The sequence below is a fragment of the Acanthaster planci genome, linkage group LG02, assembly GCF_054643075.1.
Source record: "Acanthaster planci isolate LZ-2023a linkage group LG02, COTS_SCS, whole genome shotgun sequence".
Taxonomy (NCBI): Eukaryota; Metazoa; Echinodermata; class Asteroidea; order Valvatida; family Acanthasteridae; genus Acanthaster; species Acanthaster planci.
The window spans coordinates 18,880,101-18,898,000 of NC_141778.1; the positions used below are offsets into that span (position 1 = coordinate 18,880,101).

General features: G+C 40.5%; 2 protein-coding genes across 2 annotated transcripts in view; one reads left to right on the forward strand and one right to left on the reverse strand.

The window, feature by feature from the left end:
* Positions 1-424: 424 nt before the first annotated feature.
* Positions 425-8,423, reverse strand: LOC110979805 (DNA-directed RNA polymerase I subunit RPA49-like). The gene is given in 11 exon segments (XM_087132740.1): positions 425-2,583; positions 2,896-3,018; positions 3,170-3,266; positions 3,832-3,974; positions 4,363-4,474; positions 4,794-4,877; positions 5,660-5,813; positions 6,175-6,325; positions 6,484-6,560; positions 7,227-7,348; positions 8,291-8,423. Coding segments are annotated over 11 exon segments (1,320 nt in total). The 5' UTR covers positions 8,352-8,423; the 3' UTR covers positions 425-2,387.
* A 1,629-nt stretch (positions 8,424-10,052) lies between these two features.
* The window catches only part of LOC110979809 (glucose 1,6-bisphosphate synthase-like), a 30,431-nt gene continuing 22,583 nt past the window's right edge, over positions 10,053-17,900 (forward strand). The window contains exons 1-3 of the mRNA XM_022235880.2: positions 10,053-10,360; positions 13,033-13,132; positions 17,557-17,624. Coding sequence (XP_022091572.1) covers positions 10,289-10,360; positions 13,033-13,132; positions 17,557-17,624 — 240 coding nt within the window. The 5' untranslated portion in view covers positions 10,053-10,288. The remainder of the gene's footprint in view (positions 10,361-13,032; positions 13,133-17,556; positions 17,625-17,900) is intronic.

The following is a 17,900-nucleotide window of genomic DNA, read 5'->3' on the forward strand; positions in this document are numbered from 1 at the left end:
CTTTGTTCACACTTCCCCTGCTCCCTTCAAAGGTAGCTAACTTTTGAAGGATTTAAAGTGTTACCAAAAAATTATAATCAAAATTAATACTGGCAAGCGTTTGCTGTGTGTCAAAAGACTGGCACAGGGACAAGCCTGAAACCTTCCGCATTTACCTAACAAGTCCAAGGATATTGATACAAACTTCCCTTTGTTTGGGGATTACGGTAGGGCTAAGATAAAGGTAGGTCGGATACACATGATAAATGGATTCATCTGCACATTCCAAATGATAGAGGTACAGCAATGTAAATGTATTGATCCACAGACGGCCCTCCCGAGTATCCTCCATGGTATGAAGGACCCTCAAAATTAAAGGGGGGTCCTAAGCGTACAGGTGGTCTCTTGCAACAGTGTGTCGATAAATGCACCCATACAAAAACACTTGTAACACATTTCCTTTAATCAGGTCTGATTTGTAATCAATAGAGAACTTTCAGTCTTACAATGCTTATTAACTTCCACTGTAAATTCAATGGACAAGAGCCAGTGGGACAGAAGAAGGGTTGTACTGACTTCCGACGGCCTACATCTCAACACACGTGATCATCACCCACATTGTTTCATTCACACAAGCCATTTTCACACTCAAGACTTGGAATAGTGCCTTATCATCTCAGCTGCACACGCATGCTGCCTAAGTAATATATAAAACCACATCCACAGCCCGAGTAGAATAAAAGCATAACACCACAAAGAAAAAAACGAAGTGTTGTCGCCACGGTAGCATACCCGTCACTTGTCCAAGGGAATTTGATTAGATAATTTCGCTTCACACCTTGGAAGTGCAGCGTCAGACGCTAAATGCATCAATCTCTTTCTCTCAGAAGTACAGGATTTGGGTAAGTCAATCAGCAGCTCTGAAGGCTGAATGACTTCACGGATGAATGAAGAAAAATTGCTCCACTATGGCAGCTGCCAATCCAAATGTTCCCGAAACCACCTTTTTTCTTCAACACGGTTCATCAATTTTAATGTAGGTATATCTCTGGCAGTATATCAAATTCAAAAATAGGGAGTTGGGGTGTTTTTTTTTGCTTTGTTGTTTATTTTTGTCTCTAAACTTTGACAAGTTTTCTGGAAAACATCTCGGCAGTGTAGTTCTTGGTTTATTGTTACACAGTGAAGCTTGGGATAAATGTCCAACAGGTCCAACAAAATGTAACAAAATAATGGATTGGAATGTAATATAACAACCAAGCTATCAGTTCTGTCACTGAAGAGCAAGTCTCTACACACAGGGTTTGCTGACTGTATCCAATCATGTTGTTCCTTGGAACGATTTAATCTAGGTTCAATCACATCGGGAGGACAGCACAAGCGAACTTGAACTGACTGGGAAGAATTTCTAGAGACAATAATACAATCACAATCTCTTGCAAGTCAACCAGCAAATACTTAATTTGTTTTTTGGCAAACCAGAAGACAAATAGAGTACCGAAGTGTGACGTCACTGTGAACCAGAAAGTGCAGTGCAAACAAATTGAGTGAGCGTGCTGTTCTTACGCTAATGCCTTTTACACACTAATTGTGCACGTGACATATTCACTTCGGTACTCTATTTCATTCAATGTCAAAACCTAAGTAATTGAATTTTTCAAATTGCTATGTTTCTTTAGTGGCTAGGCAAGAGTCAATAAGACTGGCATTACAAATGTACCATGGAAAGTGAAGCACTTAAATGTCACCATGACATTAAAAAGTTAAATTTAAGTGAATGGAAAGGCTGTGAACGTGCATTTTCAGCCATGTGTTTATTTCCATGCTTTTTCTCAATCATGACCACCATTGAATTGTTTTCACTTAAAAGGTTCATTTTTTGTACACCAACAAATACATTTGATTCAACTTAATCATACTGAATTCATTTTTTTAATAAGCCTTTGACAGTGATTGCTCCATCTACTGTGAATTTCAAATGTGTTAATTGTCATGGCTTATTCAATTAATTATCGTGGCCAACGCTTGCCAGTACAGCCTCTTTATCAAACCCTATAATGCCATGGGCCTGTGCCACTGATTACATTAAGCATGTTCAAAGCTCATTAATAAACTAGTTCTCTCACAGCTCTCAGACATGATAAATACACAATGACCAAGGCCTTATCCAACGGGCTTTAGAGCAAAGACAACTCAATGTGGCAACATTCCCTGCTCAAGAACACAATCTTAACTCTGCAAATGTGTTCAACTCTAAACAAAACTGGGAACATAGATAATATGCCACTGGTTAGCCAGAAACTTTAATGGTTCCACTTTGTTGCATTGGTAGGCAAGGTCAACACCAAAAGGCCAAAGGCACATTGTGTTGAGTTAGTGCAGATATGACCACACTACCTGTCCGTTCATCAACGTCTGTCCTTTTTCCTTTCATGTGGTCTCCAATAATAATCTCTAGGCAGGATCAACTCAGCCATGACCTCATCTTCAGTCGGAGTCGTCGGGGCCTCCTGTCGTGATCGCATGCCTCGCTTCTGAACTTTGGGCGTTTTTGAGGTGACAACTTTGACCTTGCAACCGAGAGCTCTGGCATGATTCCTGAACCTGGACATTGAAGGATTAAAAAAAATCACTTCCATATGAGTCAACAGCACATAATTAGGTATGTTTCAATCCAGTACTGCTCCCACTGGCCAGTAACATGCCCGTCCACTACTCCTCACGCAATAACGAGACCCATTTTTATTCCTAGGTGGAGAGGCAAGTAGAGATTGAGCAGATTACCCAAGGACACAACACTTGATGAGCAGCTGGATTCGAACCCTGACAGTCTGATCATGAGTTCCAACCACTAGACTTCACTCCCCCCACAATGCCACGACACGCTGTGACCAAAACAGTGATCAACTAACTTACAGATGCATTTGGGCAGTCATCCCTCTCTGTAGGGTGAGCAAGTCTGTCTTGAAGCCGTCTATCAAAAGTGCCAGGGTAAGCATGTGAACCAGTACTTTTTCCTTGAGCTTCCTAGGAAAACATCTAGGAAAATTAAACAGACAGATGTGAAAACATACAGGAAAGTGAAAGTACAATCCGTCTATTTTCAGAGAAAAAGAATAAAATCCTCCTAGAAAAGGCCCTTTTGTATGTAAATAACCAGGATGTTCTTTAAAGATAAAATCATTTTCACCTTTGCATTCTAACCCCATCCACAGAGGCTGACATCTGAGTGAAAGTATCCAGGAGATGTTGGTTGAAGGCATCTGGTAGGTCCTCCGCAACCACCACTTCATAAAAATATTGAAATAATTAGAGTTATTCATCCACTGAAAAATGCATTCTGGTGGCATTCAACAACAAAAAAGCTTTTCCCAAAGCATTATACAGGCCCCATGTCAGGATTAAGGAACTGCATTTCTTCGCTAGATGTGACAGGATCCCACAGGAATAAGTCTTTGGTCCATTTCTTTTTGCAATTTTGTTTTTAGTGCATAACTGAAAGTACAAACATGAGTTCCCTGTTTTAACCCTAACAGTCCCACATCCTCCGATTTCAATATGATTTTACACATTAGGGGGTTAGGGTTGTACCATTCAGTTTACCATCCTGGTGAGCACAGACACGTGGCTGAAAAACATGCAGTCTTCCTAATGATGATCTACCGAGTGCAAAATTTTCAAAACATATTTAACTCAAAGGCAACTCTTGCAACTACATGTACCAATTCATTTTATTGGGTTGGGTCACAAACGATAGCACCAAACCAATGGTAACAACTTGCATATTAAATGCCAGTGAAGTTTATGAAAGGATATCATTGTTTGGAAGAAGTACACATATGTTATCTTCACCTTTTTTGGCCCTGATCTCCTTAGCGGATATGGCATACAGCTTGCGCAAGTAGTGGATAAATACCAAGATGCACACTCTCTGTTGTCTTTCTTCTGCATCCTTTGGTAGATCCTCAAGATGGCCCAAAATATAGTCCGAGTACCTGGGGAAGGTTTGAGCATTTTTAGAGATGGATAAGGCTCAAACAAAAAGGGTCTTAAACACTGCCCACTCCCCCCCCAACTGTTTGCAGGGCCTACAATGAGGTGGGGCTTCATGAATTGGCCTATTAATGACTGAGTCCTGATGGTCCAACAACTGCACCCCCCCTACTGCCGCCGCTAGTTTCAAATGAAATCATTCTGCACCTTTTCCCCAAAAATTCAGCCATACTGTGCTTCTTACATATATGCTACTTTGAAAATGTTTTACTATTCTGTCCACAATTCCTGTTGTAATATGACTTGAAACTCAAGTTAAAATTTTGGTCTAACTTTTGGTGATGTAAAAGTAATCTTTATATGGCTTCTGTCACACTAATTCACACTTACTTTCCCTCTTTTTTCCAGTCTGTTATTTGTTCTTTCGTAGCTTCCTCCAAGACGCTGATATCAGGCACCTGCTTCAGGACTGACACAAAAGGTCAAGAAAAGAGCTAGTAAGCTTTGATCAAGCATGGTGAGTAACTGTCATGATTTCACCACAGTTTGTCCATAACATTACTGGACTGATGCTGCATCCACGTTTCTCCCTTGTTCGTCGTTTTCCAGCCATCCCTGCTTGCATGTTTCCTGTTTGTGTTGATGTCCCATAACATTTGGCTTTTTGAGGAAATACTGTTTGGATAGATATATTTTAAGCCCACTAACTTTCAGGATTTGTGTTTTTTGGGTTACTCCTGTCAGTAAACCATTCATAGTGCGTTTTCTTTGAAACTTAAAATACTGAAGGTTTCCTTGAACTTTTAAATGATAAAGGATACTGTCCTCAAGGTTGTACACATCTTTCAAGCTCTGTGCTACTTTATTACAAGGGGGAAGGATGCCCCTAGTGTCAGCCTCATCATCTGCAATAAAAAATGAAAAAAAAAACTTGTTTCCATTATTCCTTTATATTGGATAAATCTTCAATCTGCCTAGCTTTCCTCCTTTTGTTTATCCGACAATTCCTTGAATTTGCAGGGTTCCCTTTTCTCCATTCTTTGATGACACCCCCATTCCATCACTTCTCATTCTACAAAAACTCTAGTTTCACACAGATACAGCCAAAGAATGATGGTAACTCATAGACTACTATCCTACTTTTATAAATGTTCTGTGCCACCTTTTATCAATACAGTTGACTCTCATTATAAAGAACACGGTTATAACAAAATACTATTATAAGAACAGATTTCAGGAATCCCAATTTCTTGAATTATTATGTGTTTTTTGTATTTACACTCCTTCTACACCAAAGTCCTGGTTATTACAAAGTACTTGGTCTGGTCCCTTTAACTTTGTTACAACAAGAGTCGACTGTATATCACACACGTATTGCTGTATTAGTTTCATTGCCATGAGTATAGTCTCGGCTCAAACCTGGATTTTTCAAAATTAAGCATATGGAAGTTGAATTATTGGACATCAGTGTGATGTGTGTATTTGTTTATAGGCACCTGTTATTGTATACAGTAAATGATACACATTTGGTATGCTATGAATTTGTCAGGTAGGCCTTCCAGATATGCAGAGCCTAGCTCTGGCTAGTCAGCTTTTCATAAGTGCTCCCTATTGTCAGAACAACTCGGCTGCACTGGCCAGGCAATCCAGTTTTGGCCAGGACTAATGAAGGTAATTCTAACCCTACCCGGCACCATTACAGTCTCCGGCTGTGATTGAGCATGCTTGACTGCCTTGCTGGCCAGCGTTTCCAGTGCCTGGGAGGTAACGGCACTGCGAAGCCGTGATTCCAATGCACGCTGCTTGCGTGAACTGCCAAAGGCTTCTGTCAACCTGTCGTTCTGACACACAAAAAGACACACAAAATTCCACCTCAAAGATCTTTTCAATCACTTCCTACAACAAAAGTTCTTGATCCTAACCAAGAATCCTGCTTATGACTCAGAGGCAAAAAGGAAAGCCGTTAAAATGTCTGTAATGGCTCTGAAGATTTTGGCCAACAGCACGACAGAGTTTAAGTAGGCAAAGACCAAACCTGGATTCTGAGTTTCAGGAAATAACTACTTGCATTGAGTGTAACATGCAATGCAAATATGTTCTTTCAAATACAGAAGGAACCTTCAGTGTGCATAAATAAATGGTGCCCCTGACGGTCTGTAAACAATGGGAACACCATGATTATATTTAAACATGAATACACACCTTTTGTAAAAAGGTTAGTTCTTCTTTGCCAGTTACATTGGCACTTTCCTCCTCTCCCTTAGTCTGTCCAAACCATGGCCTCAGGTGGAACGACTGCGTGTCATATATTTTCATTTTACCCGTCTTCTTGTCAAGGACACCGACTAAATATCTTGGGGGGAAAATGATATGGAAAAAAATTACATGTGTATGCATGTGATATTAATTTTTCTGTGTACACTGAGTTTTTAGTCCTAACAAATATCACTTTGGTTTTGCATTTTTGCTTCTCAAATCAACAAAATGTAGATGTGTTTACAATGTACTCACTTGCAGTTGGAGGTGTGTTTAGGTGCATGTATGCCATAATTCTGCCCAACATAATGCATGGTGTTTGACTCGGCAACCTGCAAAGAACACGACAGATCAATAAATCTAACCATGCATGTAGGGTACAACCAGTTTGGAAAGAGATTTTTAAAAGTTCAGACGGGGTTCAATTTGTCAGTCCATAACAATGTTAACTGATCATAAGCCTTCATCGGGTGCTACGTGTCACCAATCAGGACTAGGTAACTACAAGAATGTTGTTTTCTTCCCAAGGAAAAGGGACTGGGAATAAGATAACTGGTAGGGAACACTCACAAGTTCCTCAATGGGCCTCTCTGCACCCACCAGTGTATTAGGGATTGATTCAGAACGTTGGAACTCTCAGTACTGTCCAAATGTATAAGAATTACAGAATTAAAAAAAATACATCCAGGCAGTATGCCAATGCTAGACCACTATGTATCCAGTATAGAGACCTTATAAAGTTGTTTAAAGAATGTACATAAAAGTTTGCCTGATTTTGACCTTTTTGGTTGCCCTGAGAGGTCTTCATAGAGGATGGGTTTACATCAGCCAATAAATTAATCAGTTTGTAAGACGCAATGAACGCTACATGACAATATTCAGCACTTGAGAATAACCACTCAGTTTGAAGAAATTAGGTCTGTAAATTACATTTAGATATGAAAATTTGGAGCCGCAATTCCTCACAAAATGAAACTGACTTCCATGTTAGTACTTACAAGTATTCGCTGGTTCTTCTTCCGATGATCTCCTTGGTCTGTGTGCTTATAGTACTTAAAGTTAAGAGTCTGGCAGGGGCCACTCTCCTCGGCCACATTCAGCCGTCCATGGTTGAAATTTGCTGGAAAATTTACAGTTGTCAGGGGTAGTAAACTTACAAATATCATAAAGTGTAGCACATTGCACCAACTACATTGGGTTTAAACATGACCATTTGGTTTGTCGTTGATTCAATTAGTGCACTAATAAGTTCTGACAACTTAGCAACTTTATCCCAACGTGTATTTTAACACTGTATACTCAGTGTATGCCCCGGAGGCTTGGGAAAAAACCACAAGCATACTCAGGTGGGACTCAAACCCACGACCTCAAGCTTACTAGTGCAGACGTCTTAACCACTCGACAACTGAGCTTGCCGGTGTTGGCTGGCTGGTTCGAATCAGATGTAGCAGCGGCTACCGCGAATAACTATTTCAAAGATACATTTCAAAGATGAAGCTTGCCAAAGTTTTGGAAAAGTCCATTGGTACATGTAGTATCTTATCGCTCAGTCCGTTTATTGCATGTCTTGACATGGAACAGCCGTTGAGACGATGAGGGGTCAAGTGACGTAATGCTCAAACACCTTATTTTAAAGATGGCGACTGTGAGAGCAAGCCCGTTAGATTGAATGGATAAAGGAAAAAAGACTGGAAAATACCTGAATAACGTGAGTGAAATCATTCAATAAAGGGTATTTAGAAAACGCAAAGGTCAAGAATCATGTTCGCGTGCAAAAGAAATTGCACCCACGATTATAAGTGGGTGCGCCAAAAATGTTCAGTACGCCGACACGAAATTGCGCATGCGGATGTGTGGCTAAGGATGGATCGGGAGTGAGAGTCCGTGCCACACTGGTACTGGTAGTGGGGCTAGGGTAGGGGTAGGCCTAAATAAGTAAGCCTAGTGCGAAATAACAAGGCAATTATGACAGTGAATTTCTAAGAATTAGCCTGAATTCTCAAAGTGTATAATCTCCAAACAATCTGGCCCTGTAAAAACAACAGACAAATTTGATTCATACCGAGAATGAGACCATCCTTTCCTTCGTTTTCGCACGGAACATACCGCATGGAGGCTGCCATCTTGAAATTTTATAGACTGGTTCCCGCACAAGATAACCACAAACGTATTTCCCATGAAAACCGGTTCGAACTGGGACCAGTGATCCGCTGTTTATTAAAGGCGCCCTCTAACATCTATTTTGAGATGTGAAGAAAATTTATTAAAGTTCGCTGTTAAAATTTACCCATAGCGCCCTCTGCTGACCATCCCTTCCTCGATACTAAAAACTAGACTATTCATGTTTTTTTCTGGCTCTCAAAGTCTTGGACCTAAATTTAAAACGATCTAACAGCCAAGTAACAGTGACTTTACTCGAAATCACTCTTCTACTGATGCAGAGACTAAGTTGCTTTATGCTCTTTCCCCCCTACTTGCTAAGCTCAGATAATGCGGTGGCAGAACGCGGCCTCTTCGGCTGCCAAATTTATATGTACATGTACTAGTGTGTAACTTAAGCTGAAGAATGTGCATGTGAGTACGCCACGGTGCCGGGGCCACAGCAGTTATCGCGTCTAGTTTATGGACGGTCTGTTTTATTAGTTCATTCTTGGCGAAACCACCAACTCAACCGCCTGTACACGAGTACAACTTTCCAAGGACGCTGTCTAACCGCAATTCTGACTGAATTAGGACCCAATGTTTCTTGCCTTTTGTAATAAAAGATTTACCACTACCAAGGAGAAAGGAAAAGATAAGCATATAATGTCTTAACAATTATAAAGAATCAGAGTTCGGCGGCCCGCGCGCCAACTGGCATTGTTGTATATATGTATGTATAAAACTGGGAAAGGCGAAAATTGGTTTGTTGATGTCTCCCCGGGTCAAGCTACAGAATACCTACGAGGAGCTGGCGGTGCACAGCAAATTGCCGTTTATTCTTTTATCTATCCAGGGTAACCTAAATAGCCAAAGCTGGTTTTCATAAGGGCCATGCAATAAAAAAATAAGCTAATTAATAAAGACATTCTTCCTGTGAAAATAAAGAAAACAAGATGAGCAAAAATACATAAGACGTCAACAAAAATGGTTAAGAAACATAAAATGCAAAAATTATTGGTTATAACAAACACAAACATAGCAAAGTGACATATTTACATGTAAGTGGGGCTTAAAAGTATTAAAATAACTACAGGTAACTAAAAAGTTCAGTCTTTAAAACAGGAAGGAGGCGCGTAGCTCTAAGCTGGACGGGCAATTTAAACTTTTCCAAATTTGTGCCCCGTTAGTATATCACAACTTCTTCTTCCCCGTTACAAGTTCGACCAAGTTGATTGGTGGACGTGTTCCGCCATTTAACATAAATAGCAATACTCTAGAAAAAAAGTCAGTTCTTGGCATTTTCATTTCCCTAAAATCTCCAGACTGAATGACCTTTACCACAAAATGGGGTTTTCATTTAACTTCTCACTTCCCTGCGGCAAGTGCAACTGAACTGCCTACTGCGGGGTGCATGATCAGTTTGACTGGAACTTGGAAGACTTTGGACCAAGAGAAGCAAGGTAGCCACTACGGGCAGCCCGTGGTAGTATATGTACATGTACGTCGAGTCGCAACTTCCGTGCTTTGAGTTGCAGCGTGACGAAAAAGCAACAGAGGTTGTGACATCCCAAGGTCAGCAATAATAATACGTTCCGGACCCTCGCGTACATCATGCCTGCCACGCGTGAAACCACAATATAAACAACAGACGCCGAGCGTGCACATATAAGGCTGGTGACTCTACGGACTATAACGAATACGATAAGATTTCTTGTGGGTACCATACAGTATGCTGACAGGCGATCTTCGGAAAATATGGTCGACTCTACGCATATTGCGAACCTTTGCAGTTTAAACAACTGCTCCATTGTTCCATGTACTTGCTTAAAGACTTATTTTTTGCACTCGGTAGTTCACTTATAGAAGGAGTTTGTTCCTTAACTCAGGCCGCGGGAGAAGAGAAAAACGCGCGCTGAAGATGGCCGTACACATCGATACAGGAGACAAGACATTGGATGAAAAGATAGAACAGTGGCTGGAATGGGATAAGGTAAAAAAGACGATGCCACACTATCAATACTATAGTAGGCCTACACCAAGCATAAACTATGTAGTTGGCCCATAGAACTATATATAAAAACTAGAGCGCTGTCTCATGTGCAAAGTGATTCCTGCTGTGCACAAACCTATGGAAAACTCAACATTTATACAGCTGCATGTGTCTATTTGCATATCTGCATTTTATTCTAAAATGATACGTCATAATTATGCCAATACACAAACAACAGAACACGTAATCAGTAAATGAGCTTTTCATTTTACTCTGCGCCAAAAAAAACACAAATTTAAATGTGTGCACGTATGCACTGCACATGAAGTTTACCGTGACGTATTTAAATTGGATTTTGTACCCGATGAGCATGACAGCTGCTGCTCCAGAGCCGTCAACTCACTTAACACTGACTGAACTAAGAGAAAGACTTTTTAATTTAGCTGAACTTATTCATCAAAAGACAGCCATCAAAAGAGACGCATACAAAATCGGACGACCTTGCTCGAATGTTAGGAAAATATTCCTTTTAAAATAATCAGCTATGGATGAAAATAAACATGTGCCATTGCCAAGTTGTCCAATTTCATATGCGTCTCTTTTGATGCCTGTCTTTTGATGAAGGTTACGCGCTTTGGAAATGATACTTCCAGAAATCGCCGATAACTCCCGAACATGTAGGCCTACATTGTACATATACGAGTTGGAGTGCAGATTCACCCAACCTCGACTCCATGGTGTGGCAAAATTTAGCCCATTGGAACGAGGTTGAGATTCACCAAACTGTTAGCGTGTTTGCGTAAGCCGCATCCGAAATCCAAATTAGGCTGCGGTTGTGGGTGCGTGCATAAACCTGTGGAAAACAGAGCAGCCTGAAAGGCGGCAACCACAATAGCTTTGTACAATGTGGCCGCAGCCACAGCGTGTAATTCAGATGCAGCCTCGACCTCTGCTGCATGCTGGATCAGTACTCAATAGCGGCAGCCATTCCCATCAGATACTGATTCCATTTCACAGAGCTACAGCACCGTCACCCTCTCTGAGACAACCCTCCTATTTTCGCCTGGCTGTACAACCCCTACCTCCTTTTGTGATGAATGATTTGCCTGTGTAAAACCCTCTTGTAAAGGAGATAAATTAAACTCATTTCATTGAGGAAACTGCTCTTTATTTAATATTTTCCAATCCAGCAAAGATGTACAGTATGTTGAACTGAACAAAAAAAATTTTCTTTTTTAATGTATAAGACTGATCTTCAGTGAGATCATGACTGCTGAAAAAGCATAGATTAAAGATGCTACATTCATGACATTCTTGCTTCAGGTGCTTAGAGCAATCGGACAGCGGTGCAATTTGGCTAATTATACTCATCAGGTGTATTTGCGTGATTGTTAGATCTTGAATTTGAAAGGAACAGTGATTGGCTAACATGGCTAATGCAGACCTGCCAACCTGTCATACTCCTTCCTGGGGTCAGGCAATACCTTGAATTTGAATGATCCCTCAGTTCATTTAAAAATTCTAATCTATTATGTGGTGATGCCTGACCTCAGAAAGCAGAACGACAGGTTGGCTGGTATGGTAATGGTGGAATTACCGTCAAATCCTGCATATAGAGTGGTTGCACCCAGCATACGTACATGTACGCCGTATACATGTACACGTAAGGTGATGGATGTGAATTGTGTGATTGGTGGTGAGTAGATGTTCATGGCCAAATGTTGGCCAGATATGGAGGTTCACACACTACCTGAGAATATTTTGAATTTAAAAGAAGCAGCATTATGCTGCTGATTAGGTTGTGCACACATTATTGAGACAGTGTCTCGTGTTTAAAATAATCGGACATGTTATTGGGTATTTTTGCAGCATCTTTGTGTCTGATATTGATTTTATCGGAGTGCTGAATAAAAAAAAGTTGTCTTCTCATTGTCAAATGCTAAGTAACCCAACCCTCGTGCCTTGGCTAGAAACCCTCCTGAATCCCTTCTGATTCTTGCCACTCAGGAAACCAATGCCACAGTATTCAGGCTTGTACCAATGCAGTTAACACTTTGGCATCATGCCGTTATCCATGAAGACACCATTCCTGCAGGGCCATCACACTCAAGCACAAGTTTTAACTTGAGCCCGTGCATTCATTTTGACAAGTCACAGCACCCTACCAAACAGAATGGTCCCGCAGTAATGGCTTCCAACTCTTTCCACTGGATTAGTCTATAGTAACGGAAGGAGGGCAGCAAGGTTCCACCTTACTCCAACTGTGCAAACTCTTCCAAACCTTCAAAATGGAGTTTTAAGGATCTGGGAGGGTCAGAGTGAGCATTTTCAATGCGATAACTTATAATAACTTGTGAAGTTGTGGCCAAATTCTGTTATCAGAGATGCATTCTCCTCCTGATGCACTGTTGGCCATGCATACCCAGCAGGAAGTTCATATTGTGTAGTGTTCACTTCAATCTCATACTGGTACCTTTTTACTGAGCACTTGATATTGCACTTCAAAACAAAGTTCAAAAGGTTGAGAACCCACATTTGTTTTCGTTTTGGTTGGATTGCTTTTTGATTTCTTGTTTATTTGTTTGTTTGTTTATTGGGGGTTTTATTTTGTTTTTGAAGACCTCTGTCTATTGGGTACTCACAGGTTATCTCTTTCTTTTTTACCTTTCCAGAACATGGTAACAAGACAGGAAGTTGTTGAACTAGTCAGTAATCACAGCACTAAGGAACTCCATGAGCGATTCGATAAGAGGATCTCTTTTGGCACAGCAGGTTTGGATGTCGTTGCACGCAATTAGTTTCTACATTTTTTCCCCAAAGTCAAAAGAACACATAAAAAATGCACTAAGTGTATGAGCTTAGTGTCATTAGTGTTCATTATTCAATTTTAACTTGCATATCTCCTTCAGAATTCAAAATGTGCATTTGAAAGATTTCACAGGGTTGGGGAAAGTACAGTCAAGCAACTGTCAGTTTACAGATGCTCCAGAGTGTGCCATTGTGTTTCTTGCAATTTGGCAACGTTGAATTTCCTTTCAAAATGGCCTGCTGCTAATTTCAGCACGTGACCTCTCACTTTATTACGGGTTACCAGTTGCTAATCATGGTCCGTCAGACGCAAAGCACCGGTGCACCTGCTAAATGTCGACCCCTGTATACCCAGCAAGAAATGAGACCGAGGGGTACCCCCCCCAACATGTCCAATCCCGATACACATTCCAGACTATTGTTACTTAACACATCCCCCCAAGATGTCTAAAAGGAATTCCTCAGATTCCTGCGAGACAATGACCAACACAAAGCAGGGGGGGTTCTCTCCGTCTCATACCTTGCTGCATATGGGCCCCTGAGCAAACCATTCAGTTCTGGTGCAAACCATTCATGAATGCCACCATGTTCGCACCATGTTGTTTGTAAACCTTTTGAGAAGCAGGTTTTCCAAGGGCATCTATTTATCGTGGCAAACCATGCCTGTTGTGTCCCTTGTGTGTCTAATTTATATAACCTGCTTTTAGACACTGCTTTCCCATGGAACAGCACAACAGATCAAAAGATCGAAGAAAAGTACATCATGAGGTAAAATGCAGGTCACTGTATGCACCTTACACATAACAAAGATTAACAACACATAACTTCACGGTACTTCGAGAATAAATTTGTGTTCAATCAAATCAGGGTCACTGCACTCCTGCTTCTTGTAGGTGTTCAGTTATCCTGGACCCTTGGGTACTTTTTCAAACACATACATGTGGAATCTTGGTGGATCCAGTTTTATAAGGGTTGAGAAAAAGTTATGCTGAAGATTGTGTCGTGGTTGTTTATAATAATAATAATAATTTATTCATTTATAAAATGCAAGTTTCATACAGATATGTTCAAATGCACTGTACAATGAAAAATATTAAGCATAGAAAAATGAATACATTTAAATATGGTGGAGCCGATGGCATACAAGGGTGCCTCAGGCAGCCGCCAAATGACCTACATTCACAGACATCAGTAAAGAGGAGACAATAAGAAGCAGTTACAGTTTTAGAGGTGGGAGGAAAACCCCAAAGGAACAGTCAGGTAGGGACTGAAAACCCAATCCACATATGGACTGGGCCGGGAATCAAACCTGGGGCCACAGAGGTGGAAGGCGAGGAAAGAACTACCTTGCCAACCTGACTCCCCATGTTTGCCCATATGTCATCCCTAACCATATCTGACAGTGGGCACTTTCTGTTAGATTTTGTGGATGCGACCAGTGAACGAAAGGCCTTAATTCTGGCTGTTGCATGTCATTAGATTCAGCAGGGCAGCAGAACAAGTAGAGAAGGGGTTTAGAATTCATGCATTTAACATTTTTATTGCATGAAAAAAATGTGCAAATTTGAGAAAAATTTTATCATCCAAAAAGTTTCATCACAATCCAAAGATCTTTTGTTACAACAAATTCCTCTGGAGTATATGCCTCACCACATTTGCACATAATTGGATAGAGCAATTTCTTCTGTTGACTGTACACCTGTTCAATATTGAATCTGTTACGACCTCTTAACCACAACAGCGTTTACAAAGTTTAGTATGACATTGGACTTTGGCCATAGTAAACTAAATTTATCAGCTGTTGGAAGTTGCACTTTGCCCTTTCCCAATCTGAGTTACCATTTACTAATGTAAATGCATGTATCTTTTGGGCAATGAGATGGGTGTATCCTCTATGTTAGTTTTAAGCATAAGTTTGTGCTTGGCTTGCCAAAATTCATCACGGGGCACTCCCAGGTGGTACAGTGATTTGTCATAACCAGAAATGTGCAGCATAGGCATTGTTGCTTGAAAGGGGATCATTCCAGTTGTGGTAGGACTTGAGGCCTACACGTATGCATGTTAGGATATTGCATCAAAATCTCAGTGCAATAAGGTTAACCCCAGAAAACTCTCTGAGTGTTGAATGATGAAATGAAATCATTCAGTGGAATGAACAAAAGCTTACAAGAGAGATTCATGAGTAAATTAAAGGAAGTCACTGCACTAGTGTAAGGTTGATCGCAGGTACAGTTCTGTTCAGAATTCATTTATTTTTGAATACATGTAATCACACTGGCTAGTTAAAAGCTGGTAAAAAAAAAGTTTGTGCATGCCTGCAAGTGCATGATGAAATGTATTCGTTCATTGCCGTTGAAGTTCTTCTATTTCTGTGTTCACGCTCCAATTTCTAAGATACATATAACTTATATATGTGAAGTACCTTCCCTTACTCCATCCAGTACAGGTACTGGAGAAATTCAGGAGAACATATCCACTCACGAATGTCAAATGTATGATGAACATTAGACCATCGGGTTTTTTTGTTAACATTTTAGAATATGATATCTAAATTTGTCTTACATGTAAATTGTGAAGTGGGTCTTCTAAATTGCTGAGGACTTGTTAGACTTTTACATAATTTGTATAACAAATGTGGTAAGAATGGACTGGAGTTTCTAAATGATGTCCCTCTGGCTGAAACCTTGTCACTGTCTGAAATTTGTATGTTCTGAGGGTTTTACTTGCTTGGCTGAAACAGGGTACATGTAAATATGGGGTCATTTGCTGTTACAAATCATTGCTGGTTTGGGTAGCTCTTGATGAACATATGGCCACCAGTGTCCATATATTGATATCTATTATCTTTCAGGTCGGGAAAAAAAAAATTGCACACCATGCTAGTGTGCTTTTACGATTCCCTTCAGTCCACTTAGCCATGGCATAGTGTGTATTATCTTTTACCAAACCATAACAGAAATATGTGTAAGTGTCTGAATAGGAAGTTGCTATGAAAGCAAACAAACCTAGATGGGCTTGCATCTTCCATACTGATCTACAGTGCTTTTAAGTTCAAGATAAATCAAAATCTAATATATAGCATGAGCTTCAGCTGTACATGTACTGGTAACTCTTCAAAGTGATGCACATGTACATGTATAGTACATGTATGTTCTATGGATTTCAGAATCTCTGTAGTAAACTTCACTCTCTGTATTTTACTTATGCACATCAATCTGACGGTCATACCAGGGAGGAATAAAACACATCAGACTTACATAGCTGCATACCAGTACATGTTTAGGCTCATGATCTGTGCAATGAAACATGTACATGTATTCCCTGTCTGATGGAATGTGCATCCGGGAATGCTTTCAAGACCTGGGTGTTGGCATTGCATTAGGGCTACATTGAAGAAGCTGTCGAATCCCGACAGGCGGGGGGGTTTGTCATTCTAAATCCGACCCAAGTTATGCATCATTAAATGCTTCGGCAAAAGGTGTTAACATTGCACTGTGGATTCAAGTCGCTAGGCCCTGTGTTGACCCACTGCACAGAGACAGGACTGTCATTCTGAATCCGACCCAAATTATGCATCATTAAAGGCTGCAGAGAAAGGTCTTTAACACTGTGTCTTGGATCCAAGACACTAAGCCATGTGCTGACCCACTGCGCAGAATAGACAAGACTGTACCTTGTCCAAATGAGCATAGCTGAATAACGTGTAGTATTTTATAGCGGAACCTTCTTCCCAACATTGAAAGACTTGAATTGACTGAAATATTGCACTGTTTGTAGTGGTACCTCTCCTGTTCCTTGACCCAATAGTCCCAAACCCTCCTATTGTATTTACCCTCTGTGTTGTACATGCACCTGAAATTTGTTGTTAAGCCTGTGCTGTTGTTTGAATCGAATTTTGGCATACATGTGAAATAAAAATCATCAGGTGATATGGTGCATGAAATTAACATGATTAACAGTCGAATGACGGTCCACATATCAAGGGGCTGTTTAAATGCCCAGCACTTTGAGATATATGACCACACTAAGGCATCGTTTCATTTGTCTTAACTATCATTAGATGCCAATTCAGATGCATGTACATGTACACCTTACTCGGGGTTCCCGATCAGTTAGTGAGAATAAAAATTGTACACTGCATGGAAATAATTGGCTGCAAAAAAAGTGCATGTGCGCTAGCCCAGATTCTGGCTAATATCTAAAAAATGTGCTGGCCGGAAATTTTTTTTACATGTTCTAGGAGGTTTTGTGTTGACACATCACAGGGTTGACATTGGTTCAGATGTGTTTGATTTTCAATGATCAAGGAAAGACCAAAGCCCAAAATTATGCCTCTCATTTAAAAATTCCTCACTGACTTGTTTATCTCTCCTTTGCATCTCTGACAGGGCTCCGAGCTGCTATGGAGGCAGGACCTGCCAGAATCAATGACCTCACCATAATCCAAACTGCTCAGGTATTACTACTTTCAGTTTGGCTTAAGTCCTCATTGTTTTATCTTTTTAAACTTTACTCTTTGATATTTACTGGTCACAAGCAAGACTGCTCACCTGTCATTTCCAACCAGGCCTTAGTATATTGGATGTCCCACTTTCATAACTTTAGCTCATCACTGTGGAGAAGGAACTTGACAAACACTGACCATCATTTGCACAAGTGCTCAAGCCTTGCATTTGTGCTCTCTGTCAACATTTAGATGTGCTCCTTTGTGTGCCATGAATCTCGCTTGAAT